This window comes from Rhinolophus ferrumequinum, chromosome 11, assembly GCF_004115265.2.
Source record: "Rhinolophus ferrumequinum isolate MPI-CBG mRhiFer1 chromosome 11, mRhiFer1_v1.p, whole genome shotgun sequence".
In the NCBI taxonomy this organism is placed as follows: domain Eukaryota; kingdom Metazoa; phylum Chordata; class Mammalia; order Chiroptera; family Rhinolophidae; genus Rhinolophus; species Rhinolophus ferrumequinum.
The window spans coordinates 13,855,063-13,875,429 of record NC_046294.1 but is presented as its reverse complement, the minus strand read 5'-3'; the positions used below and the strand labels follow the sequence as shown (position 1 = coordinate 13,875,429).

At 57.3% G+C, this 20,367-nt stretch overlaps 2 protein-coding genes across 52 annotated transcripts in view; one reads left to right on the top strand and one right to left on the bottom strand.

Moving 5' to 3' along the window:
* MADD (MAP kinase activating death domain) overlaps positions 1-1,176 on the top strand; it is a 37,501-nt gene extending 36,325 nt beyond the window's left edge. For 35 of the 50 annotated variants that reach the window (XM_033119441.1, XM_033119452.1, XM_033119462.1 and 32 more), the window contains one exon: positions 198-529. In XM_033119441.1, coding sequence (XP_032975332.1) covers positions 198-302 — 105 coding nt within the window. In that variant the 3' untranslated portion in view covers positions 303-529. Of the gene's footprint in view, positions 1-197 lie in introns of all 50 variants that reach the window. The other 15 variants (XM_033119448.1, XM_033119442.1, XM_033119450.1 and 12 more) reach the window with 1 other exon arrangement.
* A 1,303-nt stretch (positions 1,177-2,479) lies between these two features.
* Positions 2,480-19,546, bottom strand: MYBPC3 (myosin binding protein C3). Of its 2 annotated transcripts, XM_033119495.1 has the most exons (34): positions 19,504-19,528; positions 18,151-18,417; positions 17,241-17,363; positions 17,079-17,171; positions 16,840-16,988; positions 15,882-15,999; positions 15,358-15,406; positions 15,179-15,208; positions 14,953-15,006; positions 14,207-14,227; positions 13,797-13,960; positions 12,756-12,888; positions 12,472-12,474; positions 12,224-12,348; positions 12,032-12,137; positions 11,770-11,936; positions 11,207-11,372; positions 10,333-10,439; positions 10,217-10,246; positions 9,117-9,256; positions 8,788-8,868; positions 8,020-8,179; positions 7,561-7,665; positions 7,284-7,472; positions 6,072-6,206; positions 5,732-5,899; positions 4,913-5,001; positions 4,549-4,744; positions 4,139-4,278; positions 3,767-3,926; positions 3,518-3,654; positions 3,028-3,214; positions 2,748-2,784; positions 2,480-2,600 (listed from the first exon to the last, which is right to left on the bottom strand). In XM_033119495.1, the coding sequence occupies exons 1-33, from the start codon at positions 19,526-19,528 to the stop codon at positions 2,774-2,776; spliced, it is 3,828 nt and encodes a 1,275-aa protein (XP_032975386.1). In that variant the 3' UTR covers positions 2,480-2,600; positions 2,748-2,773. The 2 variants fall into 2 exon arrangements, with proteins under 2 accessions (XP_032975386.1, XP_032975387.1); XM_033119496.1 differs by lacking the exon at positions 2,480-2,600 and having other exon boundaries at positions 2,726-3,214; positions 19,504-19,546.
* Between the last annotated feature and the right edge of the window lie 821 nt (positions 19,547-20,367).

The following is a 20,367-nucleotide window of genomic DNA, read 5'->3' as shown; positions in this document are numbered from 1 at the left end:
GTGCATTCGGTCTAGATGCCAAAGATGCAACGAGGTGAAGCCCTGGGGAGAGAGACTATTCCACTCGCACCGGCTCTGAGGCCTTGCTTCGGCCAGAGCCCAGTGTTAGGGCAGAGTTTCCGGCCTGGCAGGTCTCCACGTGTGAAGATGACGGAGACTCAGTGATGTTGATCTGCCTGGTTTTCTCTCCCCTCTAGGCCCACGAGATCTGCTACTCTGTGTTGTGTCTCTTCTCGTATGTGGCTGCAGTTCGTAGCAGTGAGGAAGATCTCAGAACCCCACCCCGGCCCGTCTCTAGCTGATGGAGGAAGGTTACCGCTGCCCCAGCCCAGGGGACGCCCCTTGCCTCTTGCTGTTCCCAAGTACACGATGCTGCTATGACGAGAAGTGGATGAAGCGTGTATGTTCTCTACAAGCCCTTTGCCGTGGCTTCATTGGTTCCCAGTTTTGTGTCTCTCAGTGTGTCTTAGTGTGTCCATCACAGGGCTGAGCTTGCCTCCTCCACAGTCTCCCTCTTCACTCCCAGAAGCGAGAGAGAGAGAGAGAGAGAATGTGTGTGTGTGTGAGACCAGTGGCTTCTAAGAACTCTGAGCATAGGCCAGTGCGAGTCCACTACGCGTGTCCTTGAGACATTTGTGTTGTGGTTGCTCATCCTTGGCAATACCACCTTCCAGTGCAGGACTCTGGCTCTCCATCCTCTGTGGTTCGGCACGAATGGGCGCCTGGAGCAGTCCCACTGTGTGGGCAGTGAGGGAAGCTTGAGGCCTGTCTTCCCAGACGAGGTGTGGGCAGGGAGAGGGGCAGCAGAGTGAGTGGCGACCTCCCTGCTTCCTTATCTATTTTCTAAGCTGGCAGCTACGACCCATGGCCTCCTGCACTGCGGTGGAGTGGTACACAGGGGCGCTTTTTGCCGAGCAGCAGTTTCCCTGGTCGGCCTTGCCTTAGGCATGAGAGAACAGAGGGGCTGGGGACCACTGGCTGCCATGCCCAGGAACCCGGAGGGGTGGGAAAAGGCCAAGTTCAGTATACACATCTGTCTGCTGGCAGCTTCTCCTGACACTGGGTGCCAGAAGGGAGAGATGGCCTGGGAGTCGGCAAGAGATGATTGTATATATTTCAGCTCCACATTATTTATAGAAAATGTACAGACGTGCGAATGTGAAATAAATGTCCTTAATTCCCTTTGGGCTCCTGGCATTAAATGATGCCTCCGCTCAGCCTGAGTAGGAAAGCTGACCTTGGACTCTACAGACACCTCTGGTCTGAAGGAAGCAGGGAGAAGAGATCATACCCATCTCGAGCTCTGGCATGCTGAAGCCCCAGCCTCCCCCCGCCCGGCCCAGGGGGCTCCTCTCCGGCTTCCTGGGCTTCCAGAGAGGCTGTGGGAGGGTGCTTCCTTCAGCCTTGTGGCACCTTAGGGCCCGCAAGAGGGTTGCTGTGCTATGAATCAGCCACTAGAGGGAGCAGCCAAACTGGCTTGGACCCCTGAGCAGAAATGAATTTAGCAATGAAGGAAACCAAGGCCGGGGTCCCAGCTCATGACCTGTGATCCAGTGTTGTGACTCAGCCAGGGCCTCCCACAGGCCCTGGATCCCAGAGCTCTGGGATCGTGGCCAGGAGTGTCTTGGGTTGGGTAGAACTCTGAGTAGCAACCCTGGGATCAGCCTTTGTGGAGCTTTTTTCGATGCCGTGGAAAAGCCTGGTATTCCCTGGGCAGGAAGTACCCTCTGCACTCCATCAGGGCACCTCTGAGACCTGCTGGCTTCCTCCGCCCAAAAAGAAACTGATCAGATTTGGGCTCCCCATGAGGGAAGGCAAGCAGAGGAGGGCCTGGCCCTACATCTTCCTGGTTCCCAGTGTTTGTGCTGGGCAGGATCACTGTCTCCCAGGGGGACACGGGTATGTGTGGGTTGCAGGCCTGGTGCCCAGTGGAACCCCAGAGCAGCCTAGTGCAGAGAACCTAACGGGCAGAGAACCACACTGAGATTCAGCACTGCCCCACATCTGGGCTGCTGTGACCGTGGGTCACAAGGACAAAGCTAGTACTGAGCATGAGAGGCAGAGAGCCTGGGGATTCCGGCTCTGTTGCTAACACACTCTCCACCACAGCTTCTCAGTTTCCTCATTTGAAGAGTGTACACAATGGGGAAAGACTGAGGTCCCTTCTAGAATTGTTTTATGAATTTAGGATTCCACTTTGGGCCTTATTTAACTCTTCTGGGAGACGAATACCTGTCTTTAGTTTGCTCTGAAGATAAGTGAATTTCCCTGTGCTTTGTGTGAAAACAAGCACGTTGGACGAGAAGAGTCAGCTCTCTGCAACTGCACTGATCTTTTATTGCCCTTATACACTGAGAAAATATGGCAGGCCAGAAAGACCTGTCCACAGCCAGCATTTCCTGAGCGCACTCACTTTTTGCCCAAAAGATCTGAGAGATTCTGATGGGAGTCCCTCCACGCCTGCTCATAACTACACCGCCCTACTGGTGCCTCCCCCAGCCTAGTCCCAAGACACACACTTGCATACACATCCTACAGCAGGAAGGCAGCTCGTCCAGCTTCCTTGCAGGCTCCTGGCATGGGCTGGCATCCGGTTGCACCTGTGACACAGGTTCCCTTTGAGTGAGTGGGACTGAAATCTTGGAAAGAGCCACCTGCACCCCCATTTCCTGATGGCTGCCCAAGGGCCAGCATTCAGCCTCTGATTTGATCAGACCCTAGTTGTCCGGGTGCCCTGAAGTACATACCTGGCCATCCCGGGGAGCCAGCCTGGTCACTGAGGCACTGCAGGACAGAAGGAGGTGGTGCCACTTGTGTGCTGCACCTCCCAGCACCACGTGTCCTCCCAGCTGCCTAGAGGGCTGGGGGAGCGGCTCTAGCAGCAGAACCCAGAAGCCAGTACCCGTCTGGACATGGCAGGGTCACTGCTCTTTCAGCCAGAGCTGCTGCTTGGGCCAGGATGGCAGAGTCCCAGCTGGTGCCCTGCCTTCTCCACCACCCCAGGCTCTGGCCCAGTGGGTTCCTCACCTCGCACCTCCAGGCGGCACTCACACTGTGCCTCGCCTTGTAAGTTGGTGGCCCTGCACACATAGACACCCCCGTCGAAGGGGCATGGCTTTCTGATCTCCAGGGTCAACACTCCCTGCTTGCTGAACATGCGGAAGCGGGCGTCTTCTCCCAGGTCCAGGCCATTCTTGAACCAGGAAATCTTGGGCTATAAATTGGGATGGGAGGGAGGAAAACTGAGGTTGAAAGGGGACCTAGCAGGAATGTAGGGAGACTGGCATTTGTGTTTCTACTCCGGGGCTCTCATTGGAGCCCCAAACTGTACCCAAGGCTGGGAACAGCACAGGAGTCAACTGACAGTGCCGAGGACCTGCTCACGGAGAGGAAACTGGCCCTGATACCCAGGGGCGGAGAGTAAGCAGGCGCACAGACGGGCAGAGGACTGCTCGAGGTTGGAGCCGCCGAGCCCTGCCTCCTGGGTCTGCCTGGACCTGGGCCTGAAGTTCCCTACCTTGGGGCTACCCCTGACTGCGCAGCAGAGGGTAGCATTGTAGCCGGCAATGACTGAGCGGTTCACCAGGGGGTGGGTGAAGCTTGGGGCCTCGGAGAAGTCCAGGGCCTTGTAGTTGGGTGGCTCGTATGTGATGCCTGTTGGTAATAGGACTTTGTACCAAGAGGGCCACACCAGGCCAGGCTCCCCTCCCTGCTCCCGCTGCCTCCCTGCCCCAGCTTCCCTGGGGTGGGAGTGAGGGTACAGAACCTGGTCTGGGGATGAAGACAGGCTCCTTGGTGGTGGCGGCTTTGTCACTGGGCCCCACCATGTTATGGCTGAAGACCCGGAAGTAGTAGCCATTGCCAATGATGAGCTCGGACACCACACAGTGGGTGCGGCGGTAATGCTCCAAGACAGTGAACCACTCCTGTGGGTGTGGAGGAAAGGGAGGGGTCGCTGGGGGCAGGTCCTACTTCCTGCCAGGGGCCTCTCCTGGGCACCACAACTGTGGAGGGTACCAGATCAGAGAAGGAAGATGAGAGGAAAGCCCATTCTAAGGGCAGGGGAGGGGCAGCTGGAGGCTCGGTCTGCCTGGCCCTAGGGAGGGTGTATGTGGGGGACCCAGGACCCCAGGCTCACCATGGTCTTCTGGTCGGCTTTCTGTACCGTGTAACCCCAGATCTCCGTGTTGCCATCATCTTGGGGCGGCTTCCACTCCAGAGCCACATTGAAACCCCATGCCTCTGTGATCCGAATATCCTGGGGAGGACTTGGCTTGTCTATAGGAGACAGACCCAGGTGGAACACCACACCTAATGCTGCCCGAGCAACAGCAGGGCACTCTAGGCTCAAGGGGCCCCCTCACCCGTGCCAGCCCGGACCTGACCGCCACCTTTTGCAGGGCTCTGGGCATTCCGGAGGAGGGGGGCCCCAGGACTGGAAGATGTAAAGCTCGGGGGGTGGGGTGGGGTCCTTGCTGCTGGGCCCTGGCAGCCCAGCTCAGGGACAGGAAATGAGCAGGCACAGAGGGAGGGCCCAGGGCCACGCACCCACGATCTGTAGGACCAGTGTCGCCTTGTCTTCCATGCCCTCAATGCGCAGGGTCACCTGGTAGGTGCCAGAATGGGCACGTCGAGCGGCCCGGATGAACAGGATGGTGTCTGTGGGGCTGTTTCGGATGCTCACCTCCTCTCCTGCCAGTGGCTGCCCCTCTTTGGTCCAGGTCACCTGAGGCCGGGGCTTGCCCTGTTGGAAGGGACAGCTCACCCCCAAACCTGGCTCTTCTTGAGGGCCGGCCACCACCCCAGCCTCGCACGCCCAGTGAGGTCTCAGAGTCAGGTCAGCCCTGAGACACATCCATCTGCTGGCATGAACAATAAATACACTGAGGGACAGAGAAGGGGCCAGCCCTACCTGGAAAGGAATGAGGAGGTTCACAGGCTCCCCAACCCTCTTCTGGATGGTCTGGCGTAGGTGCCTGGGCAGCTGGAGCCGTGGCCGCTCTGTGGGTTCAGAGTAGGCGGTTCAGTGAGGACCAGCCATAGCCCAAGGCCTGAGGAGCGCCACAGCTCCATTCTCTCTTGAGGCAGGGCCCAGAGAGCTGCAGTGAAGAAAAATGCTGCCTCCTGGGCCCTCTCCTCCTTTCGCTCCCCCTAGCCCTAGCCCCAAACGGTTCACAAGCCTCCTGCTTCCACCTAAGCGTCACCACACCACTACAAGATGCAGGGATCAGAGAGGGTGAGCAACTTGTTTGAGGTCACACAGGCCAGGATACAAATCTAGGCTTTTGGACCCTATGTCCCATGCTGTTTCGACCCCACTTCACTGCCTCTTTCCCCTTTGAGAATCAATCCTTTGTTGGGAATAGAGAAATGGGAAGTGGATCCCAGATGGGCCCACGGGACCCCGAGTGGCCTCACTGCTCAGTCCTGAGCACATGACAATACCCATCTGTTGAAGCTGAGAGACTCACAGAACAGAGCTGGAAGACGATGGTATAATGACTTACATTTGCCCTGTTCCAGACTGGGGCAGACATGGAAAACCAAGAGGACACTTTCTGTACAGGTCTGCCCTGGATCTGGGACATAGATAAAGGCTCGGACCTCTCCTGTCCCTGCCCAGTGTTTAGCCCCTCCCTCTAGTAGGGTCTCACTGTCTATCCCCACCTCCACTGGCACCAAGGGTCAGGGTGTCCGTGGCAGGTCTTACAGCAGCACAAGGGGCACTCACGTAGTATCTCCTGCACCGTCACGGGCTCCTTGGTGGTGACGGGGGCTCCAGGCCCTGCCACATTGTGTGCTCGCACCCGGAAAAGCAGCCGGGCCCCTGTGGGCAGGTCCTTCACCAGCATCGATGTGCGCTCTGTCAGCCCCTGAAGGGCAGGCACCCACTCTGAGCCTGAGGGTGGGGGTGGGGAGGCAAGACCACAGGCGGTGTCAACACCCACACCCCACCCTGCTGCCCACCCTCTGGTGGCTGTCTGAGGCCTCCACTGCAGACAGGGCCTGCTGGGGGACAGTTCAGAGAAGGGTGCTGGCTGCGGGCCCAGGACTGGGCAGGGGACACTCACTGCCCTCCTGGCAGTACTCCACACTGTAGCCATCCAGGCCTCCAGCTCCCTCACGCTCCGGGGGCCGCCACTTGAGGGAGACAGTGGTGTCGGAGACATCCTCGACTGCCAAGTGGGTGGGCTCACTGGGGGGGCCTGAGCAGAGGGGAGATCAGAGAGGGGCCTGTGTCACATGGGGGGCTTCCCCTTAGGCTGGCTTTCAAATATTTCAGCTCCATTAAGACACATGTCTCTAGATAGGCTTAAAAGCAAACAATGACGAAAGAAATGTCTAAATAGGAAAAAATACCCAAGGAACACAAAAGAGCTTAGAAGGAGCCACTTCTGTCAGATAGCGTAGAAAATGCTCTAATGTAATTTAAGGAAAAACTAGCCTGAAACCTGGGAGTTTCCTGGAGCTGTATAATTAGGTGAGTTAACCAAAAGCTGAGTCAACTGCAAGGCAGGCCCTAAAGAGACAGGCCTGGAGCCTTCTCCCCTCAGGCACACCTTCCTGCCATCTCCCCAAGCTGTGCCCCTCCCTGGGCTGGAGCCGGTGCCGGCCTTGGCCTCAGCTGCTCCGCAGGCTCACGCATCCTGGTAGGGACAGCTGTCCTTGAGAAACTGCCATACCTTTATCATCTTCTCTACCCTCTCAACCCCCATTACACACATGAGGAAACAGGCTTCAGGGGAGACGATGGCTGCAGAGGGCCCTCCTGGGGATGATGGAGCTGGCTCTGCAAACCAGTCTCCAACTCCTTCCTGGCCCAGTGCCCTTTCCACAGAGATGTCCCTCGGGCCCTCGGGCACCCACTACCCTTACCCTGTCCCATGTGTGGCAAGTCCTGGTTGAAGGGAGTGTGGAACAGGGGACAATTAACTTTTATTCAATGCTTGCTGTATGACAGGTACTCTGTCTGCGTGATCTCATTTCATCCTAACAACAGTTCTATGAAGTAAGTATTGTCATTACTCCCATTTTTATAGACGTAAAAAGTGATGAACCAAGGGTCAAAGTGGCGCGTCTCAGCACCAAGCCCTCCCAGCTGGGTGACCTTGAGCAAGTCATTTAACTGCTCAGAGCCTCCCTTTCTTCGTCTGGGAAATGAAGAGGATTAAAGACCAGGGATGTAAATGCCAAGTGTGGTGGCCGCCTACACAGAGCAGCTGCTATCACTCGGTTCCTTGACCAAGGATGGCGTGGGGCAATGCCAGGCCGGGTAGGCTCACCGACAGGCATGAAGGGCTGGGAGGCCGGGCTGGGCCTGGACATGCCGATGGCGTTGACTGCATAGACACGCATCTCGTAGACCACGCCCTCGATCATGCGTCGGGCCTCGTGGCTCAGCTCCCGCAGCAGGTCAAAGTTCAGCCTCATCCACCGGTAGCTTTTCTTTTTCTTGCGCTCCAGGATGTAGCCTGAGCAAGGGAGGCAGGAGCTCTGGTCAGGGGCCCAGCCACCTGCGCATGACCTGTCCTGGGCTCTGCCCCGGTGTCCTCCACTCACCGAGGATTGGCTGCCCACCGTCATAGGCAGGTGGCTCCCACTGCACCGTGCAGGAGTCCTCGCCCACGTTACTGATCTTGGGGGCCGCAGGGGCATCTGGCACATCTGGAGGGAGTGGACCCACACATCAGCCCTGCCAGGGCCCAGGGCCAACGTTGTTCGTCCCCTCACCACCCCAACCAACAGCTACAGGCAGTCCCCATCACCCCCAGAGCCAAAGCAACCTTTCTAGAATGCAGTTCTATTCATGTCTCCAGCCTACAATCAAACGTGTATGGCTCTCGACTGCCCATGGTCACCCATGTCCTAGTCCCAATCTTGTCCATGGGTCTCAAAGCATGTTTGCCCCTTGGGGTCTCAGAGCCCCTTGATGTTTGTTGAGTGACTAAATGAGTGAATGGAAGGGCCCTCCCTGGTTGCTCCACTCTCTTCCCCGCCTGGAAGGCTAGCGGGCCTCACCGATGACCTTGACTGTCAGGTTGACCTGGTCCTCGCCCACAGGGTTCTTCACCGTGACAGTGTAGATGCCCTCATCTTCCTTCTCTGCCCCCTCGACAGTGAAGATGCTTCGGTCCTTGGTGGTCTCCACTCGGACCCGGCCCTCAGTCTCACACAGCAGCTGGGGAGAGGGGATTTGGGAGGAAGGGCGCAGGTTGAACCCCAGAGGCTTCTGCAGCCTCTGGAATGGCCAACAGCCCCGAAATGGGAAAGGAGCTCGCAGCAGGGTTCATGGGGGAGACACAGCCTCAGTGAGACCTGCACCCACGTGAGCACCTTGTTCAGATACTTTTTCTGAACACCTGCCATGGGCAAGGCACCAGGGCAAGGGTCTCTGACTCTAGCTCTACCTTTGTCATGGAACTTTAGGCAATCACTTATCCTCTGTGTGTGTCAGTTTCTTTATCTGCCAAATGAGAATAACATGACCTCCCAGAGCTACTATGAGGATCCCACAAAGACCTCAGCTGGGTAGAGCAACCAACAGTGGAAGGAGGAGGAAAAGATGACCTGAGTGGCGCTCCCGCAGCAACTCTTGCTGAAAAGTGCCAGGGAAACCTCCCCACCCGCTAGTTGGGAGGAAGCATGAAGTAACAGTTGACTCAGAAAGATGGGAGCCAGGAAGTGACCAGTCAGGAGGGCTGGCTTCCTGGAGACCCTGCCTGGGGCAGCAGCACAACTGGCCAGATGTGGTACCTTCAGTCTCGTCCCACCATCAGCCTCACTCACCTTCTTGTCAAACACCCACTCGTCAGCGGCACCTGCATCCCCTGGGGCATCGGGGGCTGGACCAGCAGGGACCTTTTTCCCCTGGCAACAGAGGGAGAAGGAAGGAGGGGGAAGGGAACTGACTCAGCCTGGAGGGAATCCCTGCCCAGCGGCCTCCCTCTGTCTCTCCTTTGCCCGGCCCCCTACCTCTGCCCACCTTGCTCGCCTCACTGCCAGGTGAGCCCTTGCACTCCCAGTCAGTGGCCAGCTGTAGGGTGTGTGGGGTGGGCAGCAGGTCCCAGCACTCATTGGTCCCAACTACCCATTTTATAGATGGGGATCCACAGTACCTGTGTGACGGTCTTCTGCCAGACCACAGTGGGAGCAGGGTCCCCGGAGATAGGGACGTCCAGGCGCAGCTTGTTCCCAGCCACAACCACGATGGTATCCGCTGTGCGGCCTGGGCAGTCCAGGTGGATCTTGGGAGGTTCTGGGGGGCAGATTGCTTAGGTCAGAAAAAGGGGAAGGGCCCAAGGCTCACGAAATGAGGGGAAACTGGAAGGAACACATGCTCCAGTTTTGTTTTGTTTTTAATCAGTTTGGTTGAGGTATAATTTACATACAATAAGATGCCAAGATTCGAGCGTACAGTTTGATGAATTTTGACAAATGTATATACTGGTGTAACTACCACCCAATCAGGATCTAGAACATTCCGTTACCCCAGGAAGTTCCCGGGGAGGTTTGTAACATCAGGTCACCTAGTGTAACATTTCTCAAACTGTTTTGGGGAGAATATCAATGTCCTGCCAGTAAAATAAATAAACAAACAAACAAATTCCCAAGGCCAAATAATTTAGGAAAACCCTGAATTAAAGAAAATTAAGCGCATTTCTTTACTGCAGGATTTTTCAGAGCCTTGGACATGCCAGTGTACCTTCTGAATCAGCTAGAGGTAAGGCAAGTATTCAGTGTTTCCCAAACTTATTTCACCATGGAACCCCTTTTAAAATGGAGTCTCTTATATTAAGTGAACCCAGTGTGTAAAGCTCTGGCCTAGAGCATGCCTCAGCCTGAATTGTTCTCCTGAAGTAAGGATTCTAAAATGCCTGACTAAAGCTTAATCTAAAAGTAGGAGAGATACTTCCAAAAGCAGAAAAGATTTAATAACGAAATCTCACATCTGTGCTGCCATTTGACAGCTCACACACACCACCTCATCTCATCTTCTCACCACCCTCTGGAGGAGGCACTACCAGGATCCCCATCTTAGAGATGAGGAAACTGAGGCTCAGAGAGATTATAATTGGCCCATGGTCCTGACTGGCAGAGCTAGGGCTGGGTCTCAGGGTGCCTCGCCCAGATCCTTGCTCTTCCCTCTGCCTGTGAGTGGAAGGGATACACGGGGGGTGGGTGCAGGGAGGTGGCACACGGGGGCCCTGAGACTCACCCTGCCTGGGCACGAAGTCAATCTTGACCTCTGCAAGAGAAGGAAGAGCCGGTGGTACCAGGGCAAAGGCAGGGCCCAGCAACAGGGGCCCCACCCCAACCTGGGCACCAGCTCACCCATGAAGTGGAGCTTGGCAGACAGGTTGCAGGCGAAGCCCTCAGGTACAAAGCTGTAGTCAGCCTCGTCCGCAGGTGTGACGTCGTCAATGGTCAGTTTGTGGACCCTGCAGGGAAGCGGTGGCTCAGAGGGCCCCACTAGGCCATAGCTGTAGCCTCACCGGACACCCTAGCCATGGATCCAGGGGGCCCTTGCCCCATCCTGGCTCACTGATGTTCTGGTGTTTTAAGTGCTTGCTTTCTTTATTTTTGAATTTCCAGCTTCCTCCTGTTTTCAGAGGTAGGCAGTACAGAAGTATTCCCTTGGCTGGGCCCTTGGACACTGGGCAGGGGCTGGTCTCACTAATCTCCATGACCTTGGGCCCAGCACGGGCCCTCCCAGATGCTCAGCGCGTGAGTAAGAGAGTGGGAGAGAGTAAGGGCCCCTGGCCAGAGCCGGCCTCCCTGTGGCCTCCTGCCCTGCCCTGGTCACCAGCTGGAGGGAGGAGGCTGGGGGCTCTGAGCCTTGTCTGACTCCCTCACTGCTCCTTCTCGGTCTCTGATGGACTCTCCTCTGTGTGCCCTCTATCTCTCCATAGCTTTCTGTCTCTCTGCCTGTCTCTGTCTCTCTTTATGTATCTCTTTTTCTTTCTTTCTATGTCAATCTCTGTCCTCTGTCGGTGTGTCTATCTCTTTTTGTCCATCTCTGTCCATTTCTGTCTGTCTCTATCTCTCTCTTTCTCTGTCTCTGTCTTTCTCAGCTTCTCCCTGTCTGTGTCTCTATCTCAGCCTCTGTCTCTTTCTGTGTGTGTGTCTGTCTCTCTGTTTATCTCAGTCTCTGCCTGTCCCCTCCACCTGCCCTCCTCTATGTTGGGGCCAAGCCCCGCACACTCACCGCCCGATGTGGGACACCTTTATTCGGCTGTCGGGCACCAGCTCCTTGCCATTCTTCAGCCACACGCCCCGCACATTCTCGTCTGACACCTCACACTTGAACACGGCTTGGTCCTTTGCACCCACTGTCAAGTCCGCGATGCTCTGGTACACCTCCAGCTTTTTCTCTGGGGGGCAGGGCACAGCCAGTGAGCTGGGCAGGGTGTGTGTGGGTGTGGTCGTGAATCCCTGTGGAGATCACGTGGGCAGGTGAAAACATGTGTGCATGTGTGTGTCACTCGTGTATGCATGTGGTGGTGCAGTGTACACAAAGAACCTGAAGAGTGTGTGGGGCGGGGGAAGCTGACGAGGCCCACCTGACCTTCCCAATACCCTCTGAGGTGGCCACCACACAGCCCCATGTTACAGATGAGAAAGGTGAGGGTCAGGGTGTCAAAGTCACTTGCCCAAGGTCATACAGGCCTCTATCTTGGCTTTGCCTGATTCCTGTACAGGGCTGGCGTTGAGTGGTCCCAAGGCCCTGAGGCCTGGTGTGCTCCCCACACCTGTCCCCATGGGCCTCACCCTGGACAATGAGCTCAGCCAGCGACTGGCCCCCACTGGTGCGCAGTGCATAGTGTCCAGCATCTTCCAGCGTTGCCTCATTGATGATCAAGTGATGTCTATGGCCGTCCTTCTTAAACCGGTATTTGAAGGTCTCCTCCCGGGTCAGTTCTACCCCATCCTTCAGCCTGGCCGGTGGGTGGACAGCAAGTGCTGAGGCCTCCTCTGGAGATGCCCGCGGGCCTCCCATCCACATCCCATGCCCCCATGCCCTGGCACTCACCATTTGACCTGGGCGCCCTCCTCAGAGACCTCACACTCAAACTCCACCCGCTGCCCCACCATCACCAGTTGGTCCTCCAGGGGCCGCATGATCAGCACAGGGGGCTCTGTCAAGGCAGGGAGAGTGTGACAGACAGGCCCTTCCGTGGCCCTCCTGTCCCAGGGTCCCAGGCTCCCAAGGTCCCGGGCCCACCTTTGACAAAGAGTTCAGTGCTGCACTTCTCACCGCCCACCACGCACTGGTAGGCCGCGTCATCTGCCAGCGAGCACTGGCTGATGGTCAGTGTGCGCTTGGCGCCATTGGACTCGAAGATGTACCTGGGCACGGGCCACGGAGGAGTGGTAGAAGAGTGATGGACTCACCTCCGGGTGACCCCACCATCCCCCCCTCGTCGGCACCCCTGGGCCCCCACCCCAAGCCTTCCAGGAGGTGGGTCTTACTTGCTGTGGAACAGAATGGGCCATTGGAACATCCCCGATGGGAGGAAGTGAGACCGAGAGAAAAAGAGCGAGGAACAGAGATGGGCAGAAACAGAAAGATGACAAATTAGACCCAGAGGGAGAAATGGGGGAAGACAGGGAGACAGGTACCAAGACAGAGGCAGAGAACATGGGTAGAGAGAGAGGCAGAGAGAGCAGGGCCGGGAGCAGCCCTCTCCCCTGAGGGCCTCCCCCCTGCCCTCACCCTCAGCCTCCCAGAACCTGCTCCCTGCCCCTGGCCCCACCTGCCGCTCATCTGGATCTCCTGTCCATTCTTAAGCCACTTGACCTCAGCGTCAGGGTCTGCCAGCTCCACTGTCAGCCGGATCTTGTGGCCCTTGCTCACCTGGTAGGCCGGCTGCAGCTTCTTCTGAAAGGCTGAGCGCCACCTCTGAGCCCTCACCACCTGCCGCCCCACCCCTCCCCCGGGCTGGCCCAGGCGCAGAAGGCTCACAGCCCACTGCGACTGTGGCAGGGGCCCAGGTCCCGCCTCCCCCTTTCTCTCTCTGGGTCTCCACTGTGACTCTGTTTCTTTATCTCTGTCCGTTCTACTGTCTGTTGCCTCTTTGTCCCTCTCTTTGTCTTCCTGTCTTCCTTGGGGTCCTCCTTACCTGCTAAGCTCAGGGATTAGGGTTAGGGGCTTCCCACACAACCAAAGCTTGTCAGGAGAACAGGGGATGGGACTGATAGACCTTGTCTACCTCTGGAATCTGTTTTAAGAGCAACCCCTGGTTTTGGCGCTCCTACCAGGTACCCCTGTTAGTGGGCAGGCAAGGCCCCTGCTTTCCAGGCTAACTTTCTAGGGGGCTGATATCATCCTGCCAACACCTTGTGGGGAAGCGCTAGCCTGAACCCTCTCCTCCCACCTGCCTTGGGGAGATGGGGGCTAGCCCTTGCCTGCCTGTTTTGTTTCCTTCTCTTTGCCTGTCAGGAAAATTAACCAGGCTAGTCTTCTTTTCCAGGTGTGGGTCTTTAGCCTAAACTGGCTCTTTCCTTTTTTCTTGGGTGTAGCGAGGGTTAAGCAGGCTTCCTTTCTTTCCCAGGGCCGGTGGGAGAAGAACACCTGGGTTTTACTCGGGTGAAGAGGGCTAACCTGTGCTCTGTCCTTTTCCTCCAGATGTCGCTGGGCTACCCTTAGCGCTTCTCACTTTCTGGGTGGAAACGGGCTCACCTGGCGCTCCTAGTTGTTTTCCAACACTCTCCTTTCCCGAGCTAAGCTGGACTTTTTCCGTGTGCGCGCCCGCGCGGCGGGACGGCTGACTTTTGCATGGAGCGGGGGCGCTTACCTGTGCTCTTCCTCTCGTCGCGTTTCATGCCCTTGAGTCTCTTGAGCATGCCACGCAGGTCGGTGACGCCGTGCTGGAAGGCGATCCGCTCGTACTCGGACGCGGGCGCCTGCCGCAGGATCTCCCACACGTCCTCCTCCGCCGGGGCCTCCAGCTTCGAGTCCCTGTGTCCCCCAGTCCAGGCGGGCAGGCCTCAGGGGATACCCCGTGGCCAGGGGCAAGATTGCAGCACCCCCCTCCCCTGGGGTGGGGCTTCCTGGGGCCAAGACCAAGGAGCTGAGCCCGCCTGGGTCCCGGGCCAGTTCCCAGGTCCAGGGGCCTTAAGGCTCAGTATGGGGGCTGGGGCTAGCTAGAGGTTCTTGAGGGAAGTAGGGGTGACCACGGGGTGCTGGACTTCACAGGGCACTCACCGCTGGGTCCGGAAACTGCTGCTCCAGGTAGGGCAGAAAGGCACGGGACACATTAGAGGTGGGCCACCTCCCCACAAAGACCTGTGGTGGAAGCCCACGGGCTCTCCCCTCCCGCCTTCCGCGCGCGCTCACGCCCCTCCATTTCACCTTGTTTATTCCTCCTGAGCCCTGGCAAGTGGGCATTGGGAGAACCCAAGGCTCAGAGACTTGCCCTAGTTCTGGGGGTCCCAGGTCTGTCTGGTTACCAGCCCCATCCATCTGTTACCAACCACGGCAAGGACAGGTACAGGGGTTCCCCCAGCATCCTGCAGCCCCAAAGCACCTGACCCCAGTGCTTACTCTCTGGGCCACAGCAGCAGGGGCGGAGGTAATGCAGGGTCCAGGAGAGAGAGGGAGAGAACACAGAGGACGTGGGTCAGTTGGGCTGAGCTGGGTGGGCAATTTCTGTGACCCTGGGACCCTCTCCCAACTTCTTCTGGGTCCCTGGAGCCTATTGAGGTGAGCTATTGCAGACTCAGGTATGGGGTAGTCGTGGGGGTGCTGTGAGGATGTTAGTTCACAGGACATAACATCTGCAGAGCCCTCTGACTCTTCCCAACACCAGGATCGTCCCGTTTGACAGACAAGGAAACCATCTCAAAGAGGTGTAGTGACCTGCTCAGGGCCACACAGCTGGAAAACCTCAGTGCCAGGATTTGAAACGGGGCCTCACCACCTGCCCTGGGAGCTGCTGCTCTGGGGCTCACCTCTTCTTCAGCAGCGAGCTGAAGTCCAGAATCCCGGAGTCCTCACTGCTGTCACTATGGAAAGGGACCCCCAGTGAGGCCACAGTGGAGCTGACCAGTAGGGGCTTGGGAGTGGGGGTGGTGGGGATAGAGTATGAGGAAGGGACACTGGCCAGCTGGGGCATCCCTGCCCATCTCAGGCCCCCAGGGTCAGTGTATGGGGCAGGTAGGGCCAGGGGAGGGGTACCTGATCCGACGACCACCTCCAGCCAAGCTCCTGTGGGGGTTAGACACAGTTCCTCATCTGCCCAGGAGAGCTTGCTTCCCCCCACCATGTCCACAGACTTCAGCCCTGCTTCCCACATCTCCCCCAGCCCTGACCCTGAGGCTAGCCTCCCCAAGCCCTGAGGAGAGATGGCCACTCACGTGCGGCGGAAAGCTGATCGGATGTCCAGGTCTCCGGGGCCAATGGCCTCTGGGTTCAAAGGGGAAGATGAGATAGCAAGGTGCTTTAGAGGGGGCCATCCCAGCAGCCCTGCCTGTGATCTCTGAGTATCACAGACCTGCCCATCCATGAGCCCTTGAGAGTGGGCATCTGCCCCAGGACCACATCCTGAGCCTTGCCAGGGTCGAGGTACCAGGGTGGGGAGGTTGGTTTACGGTCTCCAATCCATTCGAGGTGGTTGATCGTCCACTCATCTCTGAACTCACCCTTTATCTGTTCACCTGAGCCAGGATCTAGACTTGGCTGTCACCCCACCCCAGCCCTGGAAGCCTCCATGGATTTCTTTCATGCCCCTGCTTGAGCGACACTGGGCATGTGATCAGCAGTTAGTTGTCTGGCCAGCACTAGGCATCCATCCTCCTTAGTGTTGGGAAATGGAGGCAGGTGTGGGGGACAAGACCCATGAGGAGCCCAAGCTCAGGACATGTCAGGGCACCCCCCTCACCGTGGACGGTGAGGTTGAAGTTGCAGCTGTCGAATTTGTCCTTGGTGGACACCTCACAGCGGTAGCCACCAGCAAAGGTGGCTTGGGCATCTGTGATGTGCAGCTCAAACAGGTACACCTGTGTGGGTAAGGTGTCAGAGGAGACAGAGGCCAGAAGACGAGGCCCTTTACCCCTAAAGGAGAGTGGGGGTGGCTAACGGCCACCAACATTCCCACCCCTCAGGGTTTAGTTAACCCATACAGTTTTGTGTAAATAGCAAAAGGAGCCCCTTCTCAAGACACATAACTGCACAGGATGGTGATAAAATATTTTATAAATCTGGCTCCAAGGCAAATGGCATTCACTTAAGATGAGGCACTTTTGTGCAGTGCACAACCCACACAACTGAACATGTCAGCCCTGACCTGCCAGAGGGCCTCTTGCCTGGGTCAGGATTGTGCAAGAGTGGGAGGAGCAGAGGCTGGGAGTCAAAGCACAGGTTCTAGGCCTCTCTCTGATGCCCCCAGGCCAGCAACAACAGCCTCTCAAGTTTTGGTTTTCTTGTCTGTATAATGAATTGTTCTGGTTGGCCATTGAGGACATTAGTTGTAATACCCATCCATCCAGGGGCATTATACCCTCACTGGCTGGTGTCCCCATGTTTTACAATGTCCCTCAGCTTTCCTGAGCTCCCTGTGCCCCCCAAGCCTTATTATGCCCCCTTGAGACTATTATGCCCTCCAAGCTCCCCATGTCCCACAGGTCCCCTAGCCTCCCCATAACCCTTCTCTGGGTCGCCCCATGTTCCCCGTGTATCCTTGGCTCCCCAAGTTGCTTCCTAGGCTTCCCATGCCCCTTCTTCATACCGTCTGTGTGCCTCCAGTTTCACGGTGCCCCCCCCCCAGGCCTCTCCATGTGCCCTTTCCGTGTGTCCCCAAGACCCCTGTTCCCCCGGCTCCCGTGCGCTGCAGGCCTCACCTTGCTGGCCCGGTCATAGCTGTCATGCAGCTGCAGGTGTTGGCCGATTTTGCTGCTCAGGTCCACCCACTTGCCCTTGAACCACTTCACTATGGGTGGTTTCAGAAGGCTGGCCCCGGCCACACGGGCTGAGAAGGTGATGCTGCCGCCTGCAAGAGAGACGTGACAGGCTGGGCTTGGGGGATGCCCTGCTGCCTCCCTCCCCTCCACACCCCTGGCTGCAGCAGTCCCACACTCACCCATGGTCACCTCACCATCCTGTGGCCGCGTTACAAAGAGGCCAATGGGGTCATCAGGGGCACCAGGGCCATCAGGGGCTGCTGAACTTGACCCTGTGAGCAGAGGCCTTTGAGACCTGCCCTGGGCGGTGTCCCTCGCCCTCCCTGCCCAGCCCCTCTCACCTTCGGGACTTGGGGAGCCTCCTTCCAGCTCAGTAGCTGAGGCCAGGGCTTCTCCTGGAACTCCAGGAGCCTCGGCAGGGGCAGGAGCAGGAGCAGGGCTTGGCACAGGCTCCACCTTCTCGGCTGGGATCAGGTGGGGAGTCATGGAGCAGCTTCTAACCACAGACCCCTCCTGTCCCTGGTCCCTCCTCAGTCTTTGTAGTCTCATTGAACACTGCAGTGTATGCAGAGCTCCATCTGGCCCCTCTCTTTCCTCACTCCCCGCATGACCCCATCTGTCTCCTAAATTCTCTCCTTTCTCTGTCCCCACCTCTGTGAGCTCATGCATTCATCCTCTCCTCTGCCCCTCTCTTGAGCAGCAGGTCTAGAACCCCCTGTTCACAAGGCATTTCACTTGCAGGAAGATGCCACACCCCTCCTCTTCTCGCTCCCCAAGACCCTCTCAGAGGCCGAGCCAGGGTGCCAGCCTGCATAATGCCTTCTTGCCCACACACACCGCCGTCTGTGACCATGTCCCCGTGATTCTGCCCTGACCAGCTCTGAAGACCATCCCTCCTCTCCTTGCCCAGGCTCCGGCCTCGGTCCCCTCCCTCCATGCCCGCAGCTCCCGGGGGTTCCCTGGTGGTGCATAAACTGCAGGCTGTGTGGGTGTCCAGTGAGAGGGCAGGGTCATGCCTTGTTCATCTCTGAATTTCCCCCACCTCCACAATGGCTGGAACAGGCCAAAGAGCCACATGGGGCACTCAGAGAGGTCTTGCTGCAGAAAAGGGGGCTTTCCTGGCAGAGGACACAGCCAGGGCAAAGGCAAGAAAGTGGGAAATCACCTCCTATACCCCGGGTGATGGAGAGGTGGCGGGGCTGCCCTGCCTCCAGAAGCTCAAACCTCAGGGAAAATTGACCAGGGTCTTACCTGCTTCTACGACCTTGAGGTCAAACTTGACCTTGGAGGAGCCAGCGATGACTGCGTAAGACCCCTGATCAGCATGTCCCACATCCCACACTGTCAGCGTGTGCCGTGTGCCCTCTGCTGTCAGGCCAAACTTGTCACTGGCACTGATGTCATTGCCCCCTCGTTGCCAGCGCACCTTCACTCCTGTCCGCTCTGTCTCGGCCTCGAACACGGCAGGGCTGCCGGCGGCCACCTCCACTGACCGTGGCTTCTTGCTGAAGGCTGAGACTGAGGGACCAATGGAGGCTTCAGGGGTCCCTGACTTGCCCATATAGCCTCCCCTGCAGCCCCTCTTATTAAATTCGATGATAAGCACTTTAACGCGTCACCTCCTTTAATGCTCCAATGTCTCTATGAGGCAGGTGCAGTTACTATGCCCATTTCTCAGATGAGGACACCAAGGCTCAGAGAGGTTAAGTGACTTACAAAAATCACACAGCCAGTAGGCGAGAGAGCCTAACCTTCACAAAGGACTTTTGCTACATGCGCCCCTGGATATCCTACCTGGGGAAACCAGTGATGAGCCCAACTCCCCCTTAGCAAGGGCCAGGTATTCTGACTGCTTGGTGTGGCTAAATTTGTCCTCCAAGGGCCTCAGGCTGAGAATCAGCAACTGAGATAAAGCTGGCCTGGGAGGGGGCTGGGGGCCGGGGGGGCTGGATCCCTGCCCTGGACAGCCTCGGTAAGGACACAGGCCAGGACCAGGACCCCGTGGTCCTGTGAAAGGCTGTGACTTTCTCTGCCCTTGGCCCGGGCTCAGGGGCCTCTTGACTGTCCTCTCCCAGAGCAGAGTGCATTACGTCAAAGAGGGGCCATGCCTTGTGTGGGGACAACAGGAGTGCAGTCCTTCAAAGCAGAGAATCTCAGAGCTGGAAGGAACCAGCTCAACCCCTCCTTGTATAAATGGGGAAACTGAGACCCAGAGATGGGAAGGACTTGCCCAGGAGCATTCAGTGAGCCTGGCTGGAATCTAGATTCAACCCGGGTGACTGTCTGCAGCGACCTTTTTCCAAAAGACAAGCCAGGCCTAACCTTGCTGCAGAAGGAGATGTGGTGGGGGTAGGGAAGTGTCCCCCTGTGTCCTGAGAGTGGGGGGATGGCTCTAGGGGCCTCCTGCATTGGCTCTCTCTCCTCTGTGCTCCTGACCCCACTTTATCCTCATTCTCACCAGAAAAATGGGGAGAAGAAACTGAGAGCCAGAAAAAGGCTCAGGAGGACAGTCCCGCTTCAGGAACTTGATCCCAGTCCTGCCCCCCACAATGTTGATGCCCCCAGCCCTCTGTGCCCCACACTCTGCCCAACCCCTGGAGCTACCTGGCTTCTTTCCTGGCTCAGGCATCTTGAGAGAAGTCACACCAGGAACGGAGCAGGCCACCCAAGGAGGATCTGAGCAGGGACCCGTCCCCACACTATATAAGGGGCCCTCCCCCTTCCAGGCCCTCCTTATCTGCCTCCTTCCCAGCTACCTGCTAAATATAGACAAATTCCACAGAGTGAGGGCTCTTAGGAGAAGGTGGGGCCATGTTGTTCCTGGCTGGCCCCTGTCCCTTCCCCCGCCAGCCCAACATGATGGCTTGTGCCCCGACCCTCAGTGAACCTGAGGGGTACCCCCAAGCTCTGTCTATATGTCCATCTGATAGGCAAATTGTGCAATGGGAGTGTGCTGGGCTCATGACCCTGAGGTGAATGGATCAAACACGCATCCTCACTGGGCAGTGTGGGTGATAGTTACGCACACAGACCCTGGGGCCCGGCGGCCCTGAGTCCTGGCACTGCTACTCCCTTAATCTCCCATGCCTTAGTTTCCTCATCTGTAAAGTGGGGCTGCTGATAGCAACACCCACTTCATAGGATTGTTCCATGAATGAAGTGGGTTTACCAATGACAATGCCAGAGCAGTGCCAGGCATGTAGAAAACGCTGAATGGATGTTTGCTCTTATTATCTGGCCCCTAGTATTGCAGCTCACAGCGCCCTGTGCTGGCTTCAGGCTGGGGGACCCTGGGTGCATTAGTTCAGGGTCAGGTGGGGAAGGGTAACAGTGAGGGCTGACATCCCCCAAGGGCAAGACCTGGGTGAGTCAGCAGGTGGGGTCATGGGAGTAAATCTCTAAAAGGATCCTAAAGTGGAAGACACAAGCAGAGCTGGCTCTTGCCAAAGTCACAAAAATTCACACAAA

Excerpts from the sequence above, each read along its gene's own strand:
- MYBPC3 (XM_033119496.1), bottom strand. The coding sequence starts at position 19,528 with ATGCCTGAGCCAGGAAAGAAGCCAG. Across the intron at positions 18,418-19,503 it reads TGAGCCAGGAAAGAAGCCAG|TCTCAGCCTTCAGCAAGAAG; the intron begins GTAGCTCCAGGG and ends TTGGTCCCTCAG. Across the intron at positions 5,900-6,071 it reads GGAGTACTGCCAGGAGGGCA|GCTCAGAGTGGGTGCCTGCC; the intron begins GTGAGTGTCCCC and ends CCCCACCCTCAG.